This window comes from Lytechinus pictus, chromosome 10 (assembly GCF_037042905.1).
Source record: "Lytechinus pictus isolate F3 Inbred chromosome 10, Lp3.0, whole genome shotgun sequence".
Classification (NCBI taxonomy): domain Eukaryota; kingdom Metazoa; phylum Echinodermata; class Echinoidea; order Temnopleuroida; family Toxopneustidae; genus Lytechinus; species Lytechinus pictus.
In genome coordinates, this window is record NC_087254.1 from 1,558,441 (window position 1) to 1,576,279 (window position 17,839).

At 35.3% G+C, this 17,839-nt stretch overlaps 1 protein-coding gene across 1 annotated transcript in view; it reads left to right on the forward strand.

Moving 5' to 3' along the window:
• LOC129268936 (protein FAM234B-like) overlaps nt 1–14,725 on the forward strand; it is a 40,869-nt gene extending 26,144 nt beyond the window's left edge. The window contains exons 7-12 of the mRNA XM_064105108.1: nt 1,816–1,989; nt 4,190–4,271; nt 5,444–5,626; nt 7,097–7,223; nt 12,459–12,644; nt 14,296–14,725. Coding sequence (XP_063961178.1) covers nt 1,816–1,989; nt 4,190–4,271; nt 5,444–5,626; nt 7,097–7,223; nt 12,459–12,644; nt 14,296–14,612 — 1,069 coding nt within the window. The 3' untranslated portion in view covers nt 14,613–14,725. The remainder of the gene's footprint in view (nt 1–1,815; nt 1,990–4,189; nt 4,272–5,443; nt 5,627–7,096; nt 7,224–12,458; nt 12,645–14,295) is intronic.
• The last annotated feature ends 3,114 nt before the right edge of the window (nt 14,726–17,839 follow it).

A 17,839-nucleotide genomic window follows, 5' to 3' on the forward strand; every position in this document is an offset into this window, starting at 1 on the left:
AGCATAACTTTCAGGGCTTCTTTGTTGCTTTGGGGATTTGATGGCCAATTTCCCTCAATTTCATCCCAGATATGCTCTATGGTGTTCAAATCTGAACTTTTTGGGTGTCATTTGAGCACAGATACCTTCTTGGCCAAGAATGCTGTCACATGATTTGTCATTTATGCTTTGGATCAATATCAAGTTCGAAGACAAAATGGCTTCCTAGCAGTTTGGCAGCAGATGGTATCGTCTTTTGTGACAGGATGCTCGTATACAGGTCGGCATTCATGATTCCATCAACAAAATAGAGGTTGCCTACGCCAGCAGCAGCCGTACAACCTCACACCATCATATTTCCACCACCACATTTCTACCACCACAGTTGGTTTTAAGCACTTCGGGCTATATTCCTCGCCAAAATCACTGACGACCATCAGATCAGAACATATTGAACTTGGACTTGCTTGACCAAAATACCATTTTCCAGAATTTAACAGGCTTGTCAGTATGTTCTCTGGCCAAGTTTAAGTATTTAAGTTTGTTCTCTTTACTGATGAATGGTTCTTACAGGAAATCCTGCCATGCAGTCCGCATTCTCTCAGTCGATTCCTGATGGTTTGGGTGGAAACCTGAGTGCCTGTACTTGCTTCAACCTACTATACAGGTTGCTGTGCAGACATCTTCCGGTCTTTGATCACTATCTCTTTTCCGTACCTGTCTGTCCTTGATGTTGCAGCCCAATTTCTTCATCGTCCCTTCTTATTTTCAACTCTACCTCGTCTTCTTGAATTTTTGGATGATATACTGCACTGTTACTGTGCTTCATGCCAAGTCTTGGAGCAATCTTGTGTACAGAAACACCATCTTTGGGGAACTTCACAACCTTTTCCCTCAAAGCTCAGGTATTTCACAAGTCTTAGCCATGTTGAAAAACTACAACCGATCCTTTCAATTAGTGTAGTGAATGGTCACAAACTCTAAATGTCATTAGGAGTGTATGAAATGACATATTTTAGTGAAGGAAACCAAGTTAATACACATTGACTTCAAGAGATGTTGCTGTTTCCAGCATGTTTGTGTATCAATGAGTTTAAGCCAGGGTTGAATAGTGAAATAATGGTGTTTTGGATCTTGTATTGTGACAAAACTTAAGAAGGTATTCCTACTGTTAAACACTATGCAGATCACTCCCCTTTGTATGATGAATTATCATTAAAAGAGTGAGATCACTAAACAGTGAAAATGTACTCAAAATGGAAAGTGTAAAAATAATTGTTTGAGGGTGAAAAATTAACAAAATAATGAAAAAATAAAATTACGAAATTTCTTGGGGGAAATTCATTTAGGTTCAAAGGGCACATGCATATCCTACAATGCAGTCACTTTTGAGGGACTAATTTTCAGTACTTTTTATTTAATTTGCTTAAAAGTATAAAACGTAAAGGTGTACAAATAATTGTTTGATACACTGTATATTTAGAAGTGATTATCATTAAGTTTTTTCTGGTATTCCTTGTCATTCCTTTAAAAATTGTAGAGAAACAAGTATGAAATGAATTTTGAAATATAAATACCCTTTGAATGACAAAACTGAATTTTATAAAGGAAAATGCCGGAGATGTCTTAAAATAATTTTTGTTACATGCAATCCATACCTTTTAGTATGTGTTCTATATTGTGCTATTGAATTTGTTTTTATATTAAATAATCTTTATTTTTTGTCACATTGATTGTTAAAAAGTCAAGACACCCTTCAATTTGAATTTAATGTTTCTTGTTTTAATTTAATCTTGATAAGCTAAGATAACTGATACAATGTTTATTTAATTACAGAGGGACAGATGATGGTTTTAGTCTGCCTGCCGTAGTAACTGATCTGACCATGGATGGGATCAATGACCTCATTGTAATATCTGATAATACATGGGTTACTGCTATTAATGGATCTAGTTTTAAACCATTATGGAGTGTACAACTTGATGTTAACTCTGGTTACAGACCTACCAGGTATGTCGGGGACAATGCCAAGGTATTTGGTATTTTGATAAGGGGGACAAGACAACCTAAAGGTTGCATCATTTTTTATCTCGCCTGCATAGCAGAGCGAGACTATACATATAGGCGCTGCTTTTCTGACTGCGGCGTCAACGTCAAATCTTAACCGAAGGTTAAGTTTTTGAAATGACATCATAACTTATGTTGCTTTCACACCAAGGTACGACCGCTGAGCGACCGTACCCAGCCCGATGAAATCTTGGTTTGAAAGCATCAAAACGATTAATCGCTGAGTACGGTCTGCTCTTTTTCTTTCACACCAAGGTACGATAGCTGAGCGACTGCACCCAGCGACCAATGAAATCTTGGTGTGAAAGCATCAAAATGATCGATCGCTGAGTACGGTCTGCTCTTTTTCTTTCACACCAAGGTACGATCGCTGAGCGACCGCACCCAGCGACCGATGAAATCTTGGTGTGAAAGCATCAAAACAATCAATATTTCTTTCATAGTAGTTTTCAAAGTCGGCATTGCTACTTTATTGAATCGTGTAATGCATGCGAGACTGCCAGAGGCGCTCAACTTTTTTTTGGGGGGGGGGCTTACTGCAAGATAGCAGTTGATGTTTCTTTGTAGAGGACAGGAAGCCTTACATCTTTTTCCCTGAAAGTCACTTTTATTCCCAGTTGTTAGTATTTGCAATAATGATGAAAATAATAATGGTAATAATGACAATATTGATTAGTTGTAATAATACTAATCATAATGATGATGAGAATTCAGCATAATAATGATGATAATATGCAAGTTAATATAAGGCTAATTACAAACTTCCTTGATTGATTAGGGTTGTTGGGAATTTTGTTAAAACACCAGGGAAATTTTTGAGAATCACTTTTAGCATAAGAATACATTACAGTCATTTAAGGAGAAAGATGTCTTGAATAAATATTCATTAGATATGGCTGAAAAGAGAATCTTCTCCCAAATAATTTTGTACCATATTTATGTAATATGTCTTCATGCTTGGATAATCAGTAGGTATTCTTTGCAGTGATGTAAAAAAAAAATTGTGCCAAAGTAAGGCATGACTTAACTTGCTTACTTTACTTTACTTGTAAAATCCACGATGCTGTAGGCACGAGTGTCTGTTCATCAATCGTAGTATCTCCTCTGGTGGTGGTACACTCACTATGACATTGATGAACAAATGAATTGACTGTCAGAAGTGTGTACAGTACATAAACTAAAGAAAGCAAGGATGATAATCCCTACACTGACTGGCTCATAGTGCAAGCTTAATTCTTTGACCTGTCAGGAGCTGATACAATGTTATCAGGAAGACTATTCCACATACATGTATGTACAATGCTGTTACTGAAAAGGTACTGGATGAATGAATTCAGATACCAATGATGTCATAATCATACATGAGTTAGTAAACATTTGCAATTTGCAATTACCTTTCCACTGTGTCCATGGCTCTTCTCCCCAGTACCTCATTTCACTGATCAAAAGTTATACCCCTTCAAGATCCTAACGTTCCTCCTCTCCCAATTCTCTCGTTACCCCCAAAGTTTCCAAAACCTGGGGGGAAAGATCATTACTTCACTCATCCTCCAAGTTATGGAATAGCCTCCCTGAAAACATTAAACAGTGCTTGACCTCTGAAACTTTCAAACAATACCTTTAAAAAATTTCTCTTCAATTCTTCTTAATTTCTTTTATAATTTCCTAAAGAGCGCCTTGAGCACTCTACAGAGTGAATTTGGCGCGATATAAGTCTAATTATTATTATTTTTATTAATTCCGTTTTCAATTAAATTGGAAATTGTTACCCAAAAGTGTTTATTAAACAATAGTAATGTAAATTATTGAAAAGGTGTTTTGAAGTTAATTTTAATGCAGCACTTGCAAGATTATGACATCATTGACATTCATTGCATTACTTTGGCGCAAATCAAAGAATATTTATTGATCATCCAAGTTTTTACAAATACCACATAAATATGGTGTCTAATTTATTTGGGAGAACATACTATTTGAGGCCATGTACATGTATAATAAGTTTGTCTTCATGACATATCTTTTCCTTAAATTGGGGATTTGTGAGGTGTCATTTTTTGTTTTACTCACATGGTAGAATGATGGTGGTAATCCATGCCACTTCTCTGGCATAGGTAAAATAACAAACAATTAATCTTTCTTGTAGTGTTCCTGCACCTGGTCACTTCAATGCTGATGAAGTACCTGATATAATGATACACTTAGAGTCACCTACCCTTATAAATAAGGTGAGTATCTCTACCATTCTCACATTACTCATTATCATCATACTTTCAAACTTTATCTGTAAACCATTCAGGAAAGTTTCTATTCCATTTCTCTTATCAAGAAAATAAGATTGAAATTGTCCAATAATGGAGTTTGGCTGTACATCTATAAATAAAGCCTCCTGTTGATTTTTTATTTGTTCAGAGACTCCTTGTGGGACTCTGGTCAAAATGTATGTCCAAAAACGTATCAACATTTTTGGGAGTATTTTATTTTTTTAGATATTTATCATGTAGTTCTTTGACCGTTTGCTGCCCCTTTCACATTAGTTTTTTTTGGTGGAAATTGTTTGCAACACTACAGAGATTATGAATTATCTTATTTTAATCAGTAAAAGAAAATATATACAGTGCGTCCCTGAAAAAAGGAAACCGGGATTTCCACATATTTTTTTTCAAAGGCAAATAAAATTATGATATTTCATTTTACATAATTATATGATTAAATCATTCCTCTTTATTTTGATACCTAATATGAGACAAACACTTCACGCATTAATGAGCAAGACTAGTTTGAAATTTTAATGTCAAAACCTGATTAAGAAAAATTGGACATGATTGTTTAGTGATACAGTGACCGTGCTTATTCAACGATTGGCTCATTAGCATTTCTTTTGTATTCTTTATTAAGATTCACTCACTGATCCCTGAAATGAGAGTGGATTCAGATTCACACGAAAGTTTCTGCACAAATCGTTTCTGATATGCCTTGTTATTTATTGTTTGTAATCTGCCATGCATGAACAATTTGCTAAGATGTTGATTTCAAATTGCAGATGAGATTCCATTCTTGCCATTCGTATCAAATTTATAGTAGAAACATATTTAATTGTGAAATCTATCTCTGAAAACGGGTTTCCTTTTTTGTGCGACGCACTGTATATGAGCTAAGGCTTGAACTAGAACCAGAACCAGAATTTACATTGGATTTGTGCATGGAATCATGTTCTGAGGCAATTTGGTTCTAACATACTAAATTGTTGTGTTACGTAGATGGGCAGTGCGAATTTGATCTCAATCGTAACAACTATGAAACATTGTGTTGATTGCTTTTCGTTTTGCGGTGTTACATTGCTCAAACAACCGATGGAGGAGTACTAGGCTTAGTGATCTCAATATGTTGTATATTGTAGATTGTGATACTTGATGGATTAACTGGTCGTGATCTGTGGTACACTACGACAACATCCAGCTTTGAGAACAAGCCTGCATTCACCAATCCATCACCTCTTAGTCTAAAAGCTCATAGACAGAAAGATGCATTCTTATATTGGATACAGAATTTCCCTAATATAGATACTGGAACAACTACAAAGGTATTTTACAACTTATTTACTGTAACTTTCAAATGTGCTCACCTACTTGAAAATCATATCAATGACTTCTGCAAAGTTTTTCATTTGCAGGAGCGTCTCTTGATGAAAGAGGATAGATTGTCAAATGAATGATGAATGAATTTTCAACTGAAATATGCTATTTTGGAGAGGTCATTGAATATAGGTTTGATACTGCAAAGTCTTTCAACAAAGCCTGCAAATCATTCAGATTACTGTTTCCTAAAGCTGCATGATTTGAACAGTCAGCAACAGGGAAGGAGAGGAAAGGGTCACTTGTCATAAAGCCATCTGTAACTTATAAACAGATTAAGTGCACTCATTACAGTAGTATTCAGTAGTTAAATCAATCTTTTTAATAGATCAAATTATGTAATTGGCAAACTTGAAGAAGTGTTGTGGCCCAGTGGATTAGTCTCCAAACTTTGAAACAGAGGGTTGTGGGTTTGAATCCCAGAGATTGCATGATTTTCTTCAGCAAGAAATGGAACCACACTGTGCTGCACTAAACCTAGGTGAGGTGAATGGATACCCAGCAGAATAAATTCTTTGTATGCATAGTGCTGGAAACGGCAGCTTGAGCTAAAGCCACAGTAATAGTAATAATAGTGCACCTTGGATTACATTATTACACTTCTTTCAGAGCAAATACTTTTTGCCAATGTTCATGAGGCTGGACGCGCATATTGGTTGTGAAGTGAAGGAATTTTTTTTTTTTTTGGAAAATATATCTGGTACAAATTGCCATGTATTTTTGGTTACATTTAATTACATTAAGGTTTGAACCCTTGAAATGAAATAAATTGTGTTATGTCGGTGATTATTGAACGGAAGCGTAATAAGGAAACTTTGGAGAAAGTTATACAGTTCAAATCACTAGGTATTTAATCATCAATATCCAGCTACAGTTCGAAGTACATGAAGATTCAGAGTATATCAGGAGACGATGAATATCAAATAATTTAGAAGTATCAGGTTGAGATTCGAAGTGCAGTTAAATTAATACTGGATGGACATCTAAGTCTTAAAGTCAGTCAGTCAGGATTAGTGTGGGTCTAGTATTCTATCGTTGGTATTCTCTCTCTCCAATGATCAAGAAGTCTTATTTATATCATTAGTTTTGGGGGTGTAACAATTTAAGATGGGAGTGATCTAAACTTGATCTGATTGGTCTACAGGTAACTGTCTATCGAACTTTCTCTGGTATAAGGGATATGGTGATGCTCTGTGTAAGTGACTGGGGCTAGAAGTGTGAGTCATACTTCTTCCTTGAAGTTAGCTGACGTCACTGAGGGTTGGTCTTTTTATGGTCAGGGTTTAGGAGTTCAATGGTACTGGGGGTTTGGGAATTCTAAGATGGCATTGGGGGAGTTTGTAAACAAGTGAAGGTGAATGACTGAAAGGATAACAGGAAGTTAAATACATACTACATAACAATTGTTTGCTTTACAGAGAAACCTAGAAGGATGCTCAGAACTCATCTCTGGATACCCGACTTTCAACATGGTGATGATGGATAGAGATTTGGCCATGGATCCACCCAGCCTCCTCTCATTAAGACCATACAAACCAATAATCAGTATGTAATATTCTTTCTTATTTATATCATACATTGGTTACGTTTATGGTCTCACCCACCAGAGTGAAGGTGAGACTAAGGGATCCAAATGTTCGTTCGTCGTCCGTTCATCCGTCAAACACATGACAGATAATTTTGAGTAAGTAACTTGGGTTGTAGATGTACATGTACTTATGGGAACTGCATGTTGGAGGTCACATAGTAAGCTCAAAGGTCATTTGGAGGTCAATGTTAAAGTTTACATGCAAGACTCTCTTATGACACACAACTCTGTAACCGTAAGTCACTTTTCAACCAAACTTGGGTTGTACATGTAGATGTACTTACGGGAACTGTATGTTGTGGTGCAGTCGGAGTTCACATTGTAAGTTCAAAGTTCATTTCAGTTCAAACAGTAAGTTTATGTGCAAGACTCTCTTATAATACATAACACTGCAATCGTGTCTCACTTTTCAACCAAACTTTGGTTGTAAATGTACTTAGGAGACCTGCATGTGATGATGCAGAGGTCACATGGTCAGGCCAAAGGTTAGTTCAGGTCAAATGTTGAAGTTTACGTGCAAGACTCTTATGACACATAACACTGCAACCGTGTCTTGTTTCTTTTTATCCAAACTTGGGTTGTAGATGCACTAAGGGGACCTTTATCTTATTGTGTAGTTCGAGGTCACATGGTAAGTTCAAAGGCCTTTAAGTTGAAGTGTTAAAGTTTACTTGCCAGACTATCTTATGACACGATTAACTCTGCACATGTTGCTGCAACAGGTACCAAACTTGGGTGATAAATGCACTTGGGGTACATTCATTTTATGGTGACTGCAAAGGTCAAGTAATAAGATCAACGGTCATTTCAGGTCAAACGTTAAAGTTTACATGGGAGATATACTTGTAACAGATAACTTTGCAACCGTGTCTCACTTTTCAACAAAAATTGGGTGTAGCTGCACTAATGGGACCTGCTTGTTAGTGTGTCTTCCGAGGTCATGTGATATGGTCAAGGGTCATTTTGGGTCAAACGTTTTTGTTTTTCATGCAAGATTCTCTTACGAAGGATCACTTTGCAACCATCATGCAGTTTTCAACTAAACTTTGGTGATAGATGCACTAATTGGAGCTGCGTGTTATGGTGCCATTGGAGGTCATGTGATGATGAGGTCAAAGGTCATTTGAGGTCGTGTGTTAAAGTTTACTTGCTAGACTCTCGACACAATTAATTCTGCACATGTTGCTGCAACTGGAGCAAAACTTAGGTGACAGATGCTTTTGGGGTACATTCATGTTATGGTGGCTTCAAAGGTCACGTAGTATTAAAGTTCAAAGGTCATTTTGGGTCAAACGTTTTCCTGCAAGATTATCCTATGACAAATAACTTTACAACCGTCTCTCACTTTCTACCCCTGTAAACTTGGGTTGTATGCACCAAGGGGACCTGCATGTTGTGGTTGGAGTTTCTTAAGGTCATTTGAGTTCATATAGACTAGAGCCATTCTGGAAAAAGAGGCCTATATAAACTTTTAGAAGCATTTTGGGGTAAGTTGGGAACCGGACTATTTCACACAATTCAAATATGCTGAATCTGATAATCTGATTCTCATGTTTTGACCACCTAATTTGTATAAACAAAATGGCTGCCAAATTGACCATTTAGAATACCATTTCTACAATATTCTTTAACTATATTCGGTTACACAGACATGAATACTGTGAAATCCTGCATACATAACGTGTACCATTCGGAAAAATTTGTTATTTCTGTTTGCAGCTAATTACATGTAATTATACTAATTTATGCATATTTGAATATTATGCTATAATTTGATAATTTCAGCGCAAATGTTTATAATTATTGGTACAAATAACATTCGCATCATTATGAATAATTGTACAGTTCTTGAGTACAATCAAAAGTTGTGGCAAAAGAAGTTTATCAAATAATTCAATCGTTGAAAAATGAAGGTTAATATTTGTCTGCCATGGATAAATAGTTTTTGAAAGATCTCGTAACATGTACAAAGCAAATGGCAGAAAATACAAGAGGTACATGAAAATATTCAAAGAACAATAAAACACATAAAAAATGACATAAATATTCCTAATGATACAGATGCTATTTGTACCCAAAATAATAAATGTTTTTGGTGGAATTATCAAATTATAGCATAATATTGCAAAATATGCATAAATTTGCATAATTAATTAGCCACAAACAGATATAACAAAGTTTCATAAATGGTACACGTTATGTATGCGAATATTATAAAAGAATATTGTAGAATAAGAATAAGAATGGTCAATTTGGCAACCATTTTGTTTATGCAAAATACATGTAGGTACATGTAGTCAAAACTTGAGAAATTGGCTTGGGAACCGGTCTTACCAGATTCAGCACATTCAAATTGTGCGAAATAGACCGGTTCCCAACTTTTACCCCAAAATGCTTCTAGAACTAAAGTTTTCCTAATATTGGTCTTGTCTAATATGTTAAAGTTTCTTTAAATTTTACTCACTAATATTTCTTCAAAAACTCAGTCCTTTTTTTTCTCTCTAAATAATAAGGTCATTTTTTATGACACTACATGTACATCTTCTAGAACCCTCAGCTAGACTGCACCCACAAACACATTTAACCTTCTCACATGTAAAATATCAGTGTAGTATTGTCATTCATATCAAAGGGGTGGAGTAAATGCAGGGGAATAGGGGGTAGCATTTCATGCAGTAGCCCATCTCAAATTTTACATTTTTTTCGGGGGGGGGGGGGGCATCATTGTCTAGTGGATAAGATTCTCATCTTTCAATCTGAGGGTTGTGGGTTCGATTTCCAGCCATGGCATATTTTCCAAATTTCCTTCAGCAAGAAATTTACCCACATTGTGCCGCACTCAACCCAGGTGAGGTGAATGAGATGGGGAAAAAATTCAGCGTCTATATGGCAGCACAGCTAAAGCCAGGGTAATACTAACATCACCTTGTATCCTCGGGCAAAAAGCGCTTGATAAATCCAGCTATTATCATCTACATATTTTGCTAGATTTCCCTAAATCTAGCCCATCCACTTGGGAAGATCATAGTACAGCAGTGTTATATTGCCTTGATACACTGCCTTGGACTTAAGACGCCTTAAGGACTACTTTTTAAAAAAGCCTTGGCCTTGAGGTTTTGGAGCCTTGAAATTTCAAGGCATTGTCAGGCATGCTTCCAAGGCATTATTTTTTATACGCCCGTCTAGACGGGATGTATTATGGTATCACGCTCGGGGTCCATCCGTCTGTCTGTCCGTCCGTTAAATTTTCCTTGTAAACGCGATAACTTCAGTTTAACTTAACCTACGCTCATATAATTTGATGTGTATGATACTAGCATGGATCCCAGGAAGCCTATTGATTTTGAGGTCAAAAGGTCAAGGTCACATTGACATGTTTTCATCTTGCGCTTCTGCAGTCCTTGTAAACCTGATAACTTCAGTTTAACCTAACGTACGCTCATATAATTTGGTGAGTATGATACTAGCATAGATCCCAGGAAGCCTTTAGATTTTGAGGTCAAAAGGTCAAATGTCAAGATCACAGTGACATGTTTTCATCTTATCCTTCTACAGTCCTTGTAAACGTGATAACTTCAGTTTAACTTAACCTAGGCTAATATAATTTGGTGTGGATGATACCAGCATGGATCCCAGGAAGCCTATTGATTTTGAGGTCAAAATGTCAAAGGTCAAAGTGACATGTTTTCATCTTATCCTTCTGCAGTCCTTGTAAGCGTGATAACTTCAGTTTAACTTCACGTAGGCTCATATAATTTGGTGTGGATGATACTAGCATGGATCCCAGGAAGCCTATCGATTTTGAGGTCAAAGGTCAAGATCACAGTGACACATTCTCATCTCACTCTTCTGAAGTCTGTAAACGCAATAACTTCAGTTTAACCTAACCTAGGCTCATATAATCTGGTGTGTATGATACTAGCATGGATCTCAGGAAGCCTATTGATTTTTGAGGTCAAAGGTCAAGGTCACAGTAAAATGTTTTCATCTTTCCCTTCCGAAGTCCTTGTAAACGCTATAACTTTAGTTTAACTTCACCTAGGCTAGGCTCATATAATTTGGTGTGTAGGATACTAGCATGAATTCCAGGAAGCCTATTGATATTTTAGGTCAGATAGTCAAAGGGGCCACCTTCCACTTTTCTTGCTTGACCAATAACTCCATTTTCAGCGTTACAGGCAGGCGTATCATGTTCTTGCCTTAGTGACACTCTTGTTATCAAATGTTTTGTTGTACTTCTTTTAAATTATTTAATTGTTGTGTATGTAAAATTACAATAATGGCCCAAACTACAGTGTATCAGTCAACAGCAGAAGTAGTAGTAAAAGTAAGTGTATGAGTAGTGCCACTTATTTTATTACATTATTATCATAGCTATTAACAATGCCAATCATCAGTTATACTTGATTACTCTTGTATCCAAGTTTTGTTAACTAGATCCATAAACTATCAAAGATATGATATTTCAAAAACTTATCCGAAGTTAAGACTTTGTTGTTGACCCTAAATGGCCTTTGACCTTGGTCATGTGACCTGAAACTCTCAAAGGATGTTCAGTGATAACTGATTACCCTTAAATGATGTTAATTATTATTTATTATTACACTGTATGTCCAAGTTTCCTGAACTAGGTCCATGTACAAATGTGATGACATTGCAAAAATTCAACCTAAGGTTAAGATTTCATTGTTGACGACACCGCCGCTGTCAGGAAAGTGGTGCCTATAGTCTTGCTCTGCTATGCAGGCGAGACAAAATAACATGAATAATGATAGTGGTAATGAATGGTCTAAAATGCTTCTACTTCTGCTGCTAAAAATAGTAATAATGATTAGGATGGTAGCAATGATAACTCTGATGATTATCATGATGATGGTAGTGATGTTACCAAAACATTTGACTTTGGCAATATTTATTGTCTGTATTTATTCTATTCATTATAGACGATTTTTTTACATAGAGCAATCTTTCACATGAATGATTTTTTTTCTCAGTTATTCATTGTACATTGAAAAGCTTTATCAGCATACAAAGAGTTTAAATAATTGTTTCATTCCATGTTTCAGAGATGCTTTTTCCAGCTAAACCAAGCAATACATGTATCTTGGATGTAATGATTTTCTATTAAAGCTTTTAGATGAGATATTTCACACAAATGCTTTTTTTTATTAATGTATTTGTTTATTTAACAGGTACAACAAGTGTGCCACCATCTAGTGACATGACAAGTCAGGCAATTAGCATTGGAGTTTCATCATCTCCTGAGTCAATTGATGTTACACCAGTATATCTGACATCAACTCTGACATCAACTCAACGGATTATCAAATCTACATCTCAAGATTGTTATATGATGGAACCAGTTCTCACAAATACTGGTAAGATTCTATCTACATGTATCTGTATTTATCTGCTCATATCTTGCTCACTTTAAAATACAATTTTTTTTTAAGATTACAATTTAGTTTTGGAGTGATCTCCAACCCTACTATAATATATTCTGGTCCTATGTATTCATTTACTTACAAAATAAACATTTATATTATGAAAATTTACCTTAACCTACTTATGCCACAGCTCTTTAATGATCCTCTTAAAGGGATGGTCCGGGCTGAAAGTATTTATAGCTGAATAAATTTCATCAAAATCGGATAACAAATAACAAACGAATATTCATTAGGTGGGCTGATGATGTCACATCCCCACTTGTTCTTTTGTAGTTTATTATATGAAATTAGGTTTATTCAAATTTTTTCCTCCAAGAACTAGAAAAATTGGATTGACAACTGATTTAGTGCATTAGATATTTATTGCTGCAACTTATTTCATTATAAGGGAGACATATTATTCACACAAGTATGAAATAATGAAAAAATTATGATTTTATGTAACAACATAAGAAAACGGTAAGTGGGGATGTGACATCAACAGCCCACCTAATGAATATTCACGACGACTGTTTTTTTCCCAAAATATTGCTAAACTTTAAACTTCAATAACTTTATTATTTGTTATCCAATTTTGATGAAATTTTCGGCATTTTGCTCAGTAAATTCTACTCTATGTATTAAGATATAAATATTTTCAGCCCAGACCATCCCGTTAAGTACAAAAATAAGCAATGTCAGTCCATCTTCATATTTTTTTCTCTCTTTGGAGTATATCCCAATCTGGATTCCAAAAGAAACTTATCAAACTTCACAAGCGCACTACATAAAGTTCACTCAGTCAAAAGGAACAAAATTTTGACAGAGGCTATCTTCAATCATCTTTACTAAGCACTTGTCAATTATTAAGAGTTTGGTTTGATAACAAAGAGGCTGTAGTCCCTAAAATTGATTGGTTCTGGAATGGCAAAAGAAAGACCAATGGAAATGAGATGGGATTAATCCAAATGGTCATTCTTTGCTTGACTGTTATTAAGTCCATTCAAGCATTGTGCTTTTTTTTACCTCAATGTGTGTTTAAAATGTTTATTTTAACTTCCTGTAACTTCTTAGTTATTGAGGCAATCAATTAAACATGCTGATGGTCATACTGTGAAGTTGAACTTTAATAAACTGGTAAGTTTGTGTAATCCCATGAATCGTAAAACTCTAGTTGTCATTTCTTTGCATGCTAATAGGCCAATTGCTTGATCGATAGGATTTAATGTCCCATTCGTAGAGGATTTTGGATACTGAGATATTATATGACCTGAAGTAAAATAAATGGGCTCCTTTTTACTGAAGAGTTATGATTAGTCTGATCAACCTAAACTACATGTACATGTATGGAAAGCCAGCAACCTTCAGCATTCATATTTAGAAAGCGAATGTCTTTTTAAAGTGTCTTCTAATTATATCATCATAATCTTGACAAATCAGCATGCTCCTCCCTGTTTCCATTGGAACCTTGTGTTCTTTCCATTTATGAAAAATTGATAGATTATTAGTTTGACATTGATCAGATTGATGACAACTCTTTCTACGAGGGAGCCCTAGAGTTATGTTACACTTTGATGTATCTAGTAAACTTGTTATTTCACAGGTGTGATAGATGATTTAGACGATGATGGTTCACTTGAAGTCATTGTTGCTATCAACACTATGCCGACGTACCTGGGATCATCTAGTAATTCTACGACATTGCCACTCGCCTTCCTTACCATCCGACAAATGAGTCTAGAACAAGCCGTAAACCAGAATCAAAGGATCAAATTAGTCCAAAGTGACTCCTTTCTGAGTCCCAGTGTTGAAAATTCAACTGTCACCGGGAACATCTTCGATCATTTTGACTTCTTGGAAACAAAGTTTCAGACTTGGTTAGGGTATTTGGGTACTAATGCCAATGGGAGGTATACTTAATTACATCATATCAATTCATTTTTATTGTATCAAGACATCTTCATAAAGTACTCTTCTCCATATTACAGAATTTTAATGATTCACCCTCAAAAAAATGGTTTTGATAAAAGCAGAAAAATTAGCGAAAATATTGGTAAAGGCTTGATGGAAATATATTTAAGAATAACATAGTTATGAATGTTTAAGCTTTTGATTTGGTGGAAATTTGTGACATCACAGACAAACTACTCGTTTATATGTCATGTCAAGTGATTTTTTTTTTTCATTTTCTAGAGAAAAAATATATGAAGTGATTGTGGGGTGGATGTATCATCAGATACATAGTTTCTTATGTAAGAAAAATATTTTTATTCATTATGTTCCATCCCAAATAAAGGAATTTATGGAATTTATATCACATGATATAAATGTAGCTGCTCACATACAAAGTTTATCTCCATTTGCTACTCTCCATTTACTACTACTCTACCCAGGTGTAGTAAATGTATACATCGAAGGAAGGAATTCCTTGAATGATTGAGCACCTGATCAGTATAGCCGTGCTAAAATGGGAGTAATGTATGCAGTACTTAGAAACATGGTATTAAGTGGTATAGAGATGTTGCATATTATTATCATTATTATCATCATTATTATTATTATTATTACTATTATTATCATTATTATCATTATTATTATTATTATTATTATAAAGCTTATCAGAACTAACAAGTAGTCCTATGAGCGTAACAGAGACCGGTCTTAAAAATCCAATCAAAACCAAGGATTTCAGGATTCTTATACAATCAAGGTATATCTTCAAAAAGGTGTATTTTCAATTGGTCTAATGACATTTCATCCAATTACTAATTCATCTACTATCAATTGGTCTATCATCAGTTTGTCCACTATCCACATTCCAACTATCATTTTGTCTAATAACTTGTTGGTCCAATAGCCATTTAGTCAATATACCATTTGGTCTAATTCGACTACCAGTAAGTTTTATTTGGACGAAATGGATGAAAACGAAATGGATATTAGACCAACTGGTTATGAAATGAAGTGGTCATAGACGCACCGGTGATTAGAAGAAGTGATGTTTGGACCAAGTGGTTATTGGAGCAAATGGAAGACAAAATATTGATGGATGGAATGGCATTAGAATAAATGAAGGTAGACCATTTGATGAGTGGACGAGTTGGAAATTTACCTTCACAAAAGGGTCTTCGTTACATCATTAAAAATTGTTAGAGTAACCCACAAAACTGTTAGAGCAACCTACAAAACTAAAACAATATATGTAAATGCACATTTACTTCTCAAAATTGATTTTTGGGCCAAAATTTGTTTCCTCATTTTGTTATATATTCTCTCTAATTTTGATCCTGCACATTATATTATTAGCAATCATAAGGCATTGTTTTACCAATGTGATTTATTAATGAAATGTGTTTGTTTAAAAGTTGAAAAACTCCAGAACCACCAGATAAGCTTTATGTGGGGTGCTGATTCTATCCAAAAGAACACTTGTATTTTGGGTAACAAATTTATAATGTTCACTTTGTCCACATCCACATATTTTTCAGTCTACATCCCTTTGTTAATCAAATTAATTTCTGTACAGAAGAGTCCTCTACAAATCAAAACATTTTGACTACATTGACAGAAAATGTAGTAAAAGATTGAACCCATCCTGGCTACTCACCATCACATGATGCACATATCTTAATTGCTCTAAGCAGAATGGTAAGATTTTTTTTGACACTAGACATGCTATGCCCTATAAAGGCAATGTAGTGCTTCACAATATGAAAGAAATACCATCTCACAACAAACACAAAAATAGAGGAAAAACAAAACCTCTAATATAGTGAAATAGAGGTGTAACCCTGATTGTGAAACACCTGTTCACTGAGATTGTCAGTTTCATCTGTTGTAGTAGGTCCATGGTTTCATGAAACAATCATCTGGATGTTTAACTCCAGTCTGTTTTGATTTCATAATAGAAGGGGGAAATTTTGATTCATTACCTGCTCACCCTGTATCATATCCTCTTAAAAAGGCTGGCAAAGTTTCTCAACAATCATTATTATTTGGAGACCAATTAAATTTAAATTATCAGGTGATTCTGGTGTGCAATTATGATTACAGCATTAGCTGAAAGAGAAAAATATTAGATCCGGATGAACTTGAACAATCCTTTTAGACAAAAAAAAAGGTTTTTATGTATTAAGCTCCTATTCGAATCAATTTCTCTCTCTACTGATGTGAGAAATTATACCAGGTGTTTCTATTAAAGAAAAGGTAACTGTAGTTCAGAGGTCAGCTATATCAAGAATGCATTCTTGTGATTTCTATTCTATATATCTGAGTAACTCATCAACTTTAAAGGGGAATCTGCCTTGGTCCTAAAATGTTGTTGGAAAGGAGAAAAATAAATATTGGTGAAAGTTTATAAGAAATCAAATGAAAATAAGAAAGTTGTGGCTGCTTTAAAATTGAGATTCCTAAGATTACGTAGATTTCAAATTAGCATACAAGGTGCTACCTACAATAGCTTAAGGCCACGCTTTCACTCACTAACACACAGCCACACTCAAACTCAAAGACCAATGCAGCAGTGTTGTAGTACCTTGATGCTCGGCCTTGGCCTTAAGGCCTACTTTTACAAAGCCCTGGCCTTGAGGTTTTTTGCCTTAAAATTTCAAGGCATTTTCTAGGCCGCATTTTAAAGGCTGTTGAAGACAACAGGTGCAGGTCCCACTTTTTCCAAGTTTTGGAAAACTTGATGAAAGGGGAGATGCTGATGTGAATACTTTCATCAATGCCTGAGCTGGCAAAAATCTGGATTGGACCTTTTTCTTCCAAAGGAGTGTAAGTGGGCGAATGTACTTGCAAATGATTAACAAGATCTACCACAGTCGTTGGACCAACATTTTGAGAGGCAGGTTCGAGGAGTGTACCTGCATCTTTGGTAGATACAGGACTAGCACTCCTGTCCTTCGATCTAACATCATTCAAGATAGACTCAAAGAACTCTGGATATCAAGTTGTTGAAGGATATGCGCCTTCCTTTGGGGACACTTAAAAACAAGGTATTTGTAATTCCTCAAGATCTTGATTATTTGCAGGGCCAAATTTGACATGAGGTGGATGCCTTTTGTGCAATGGTAAGATGAGCTGTCCAAGATATCCTTAATTTTTACATGCTACCAGTTTTGTGTACAAAGGAGAAGACATGTTGA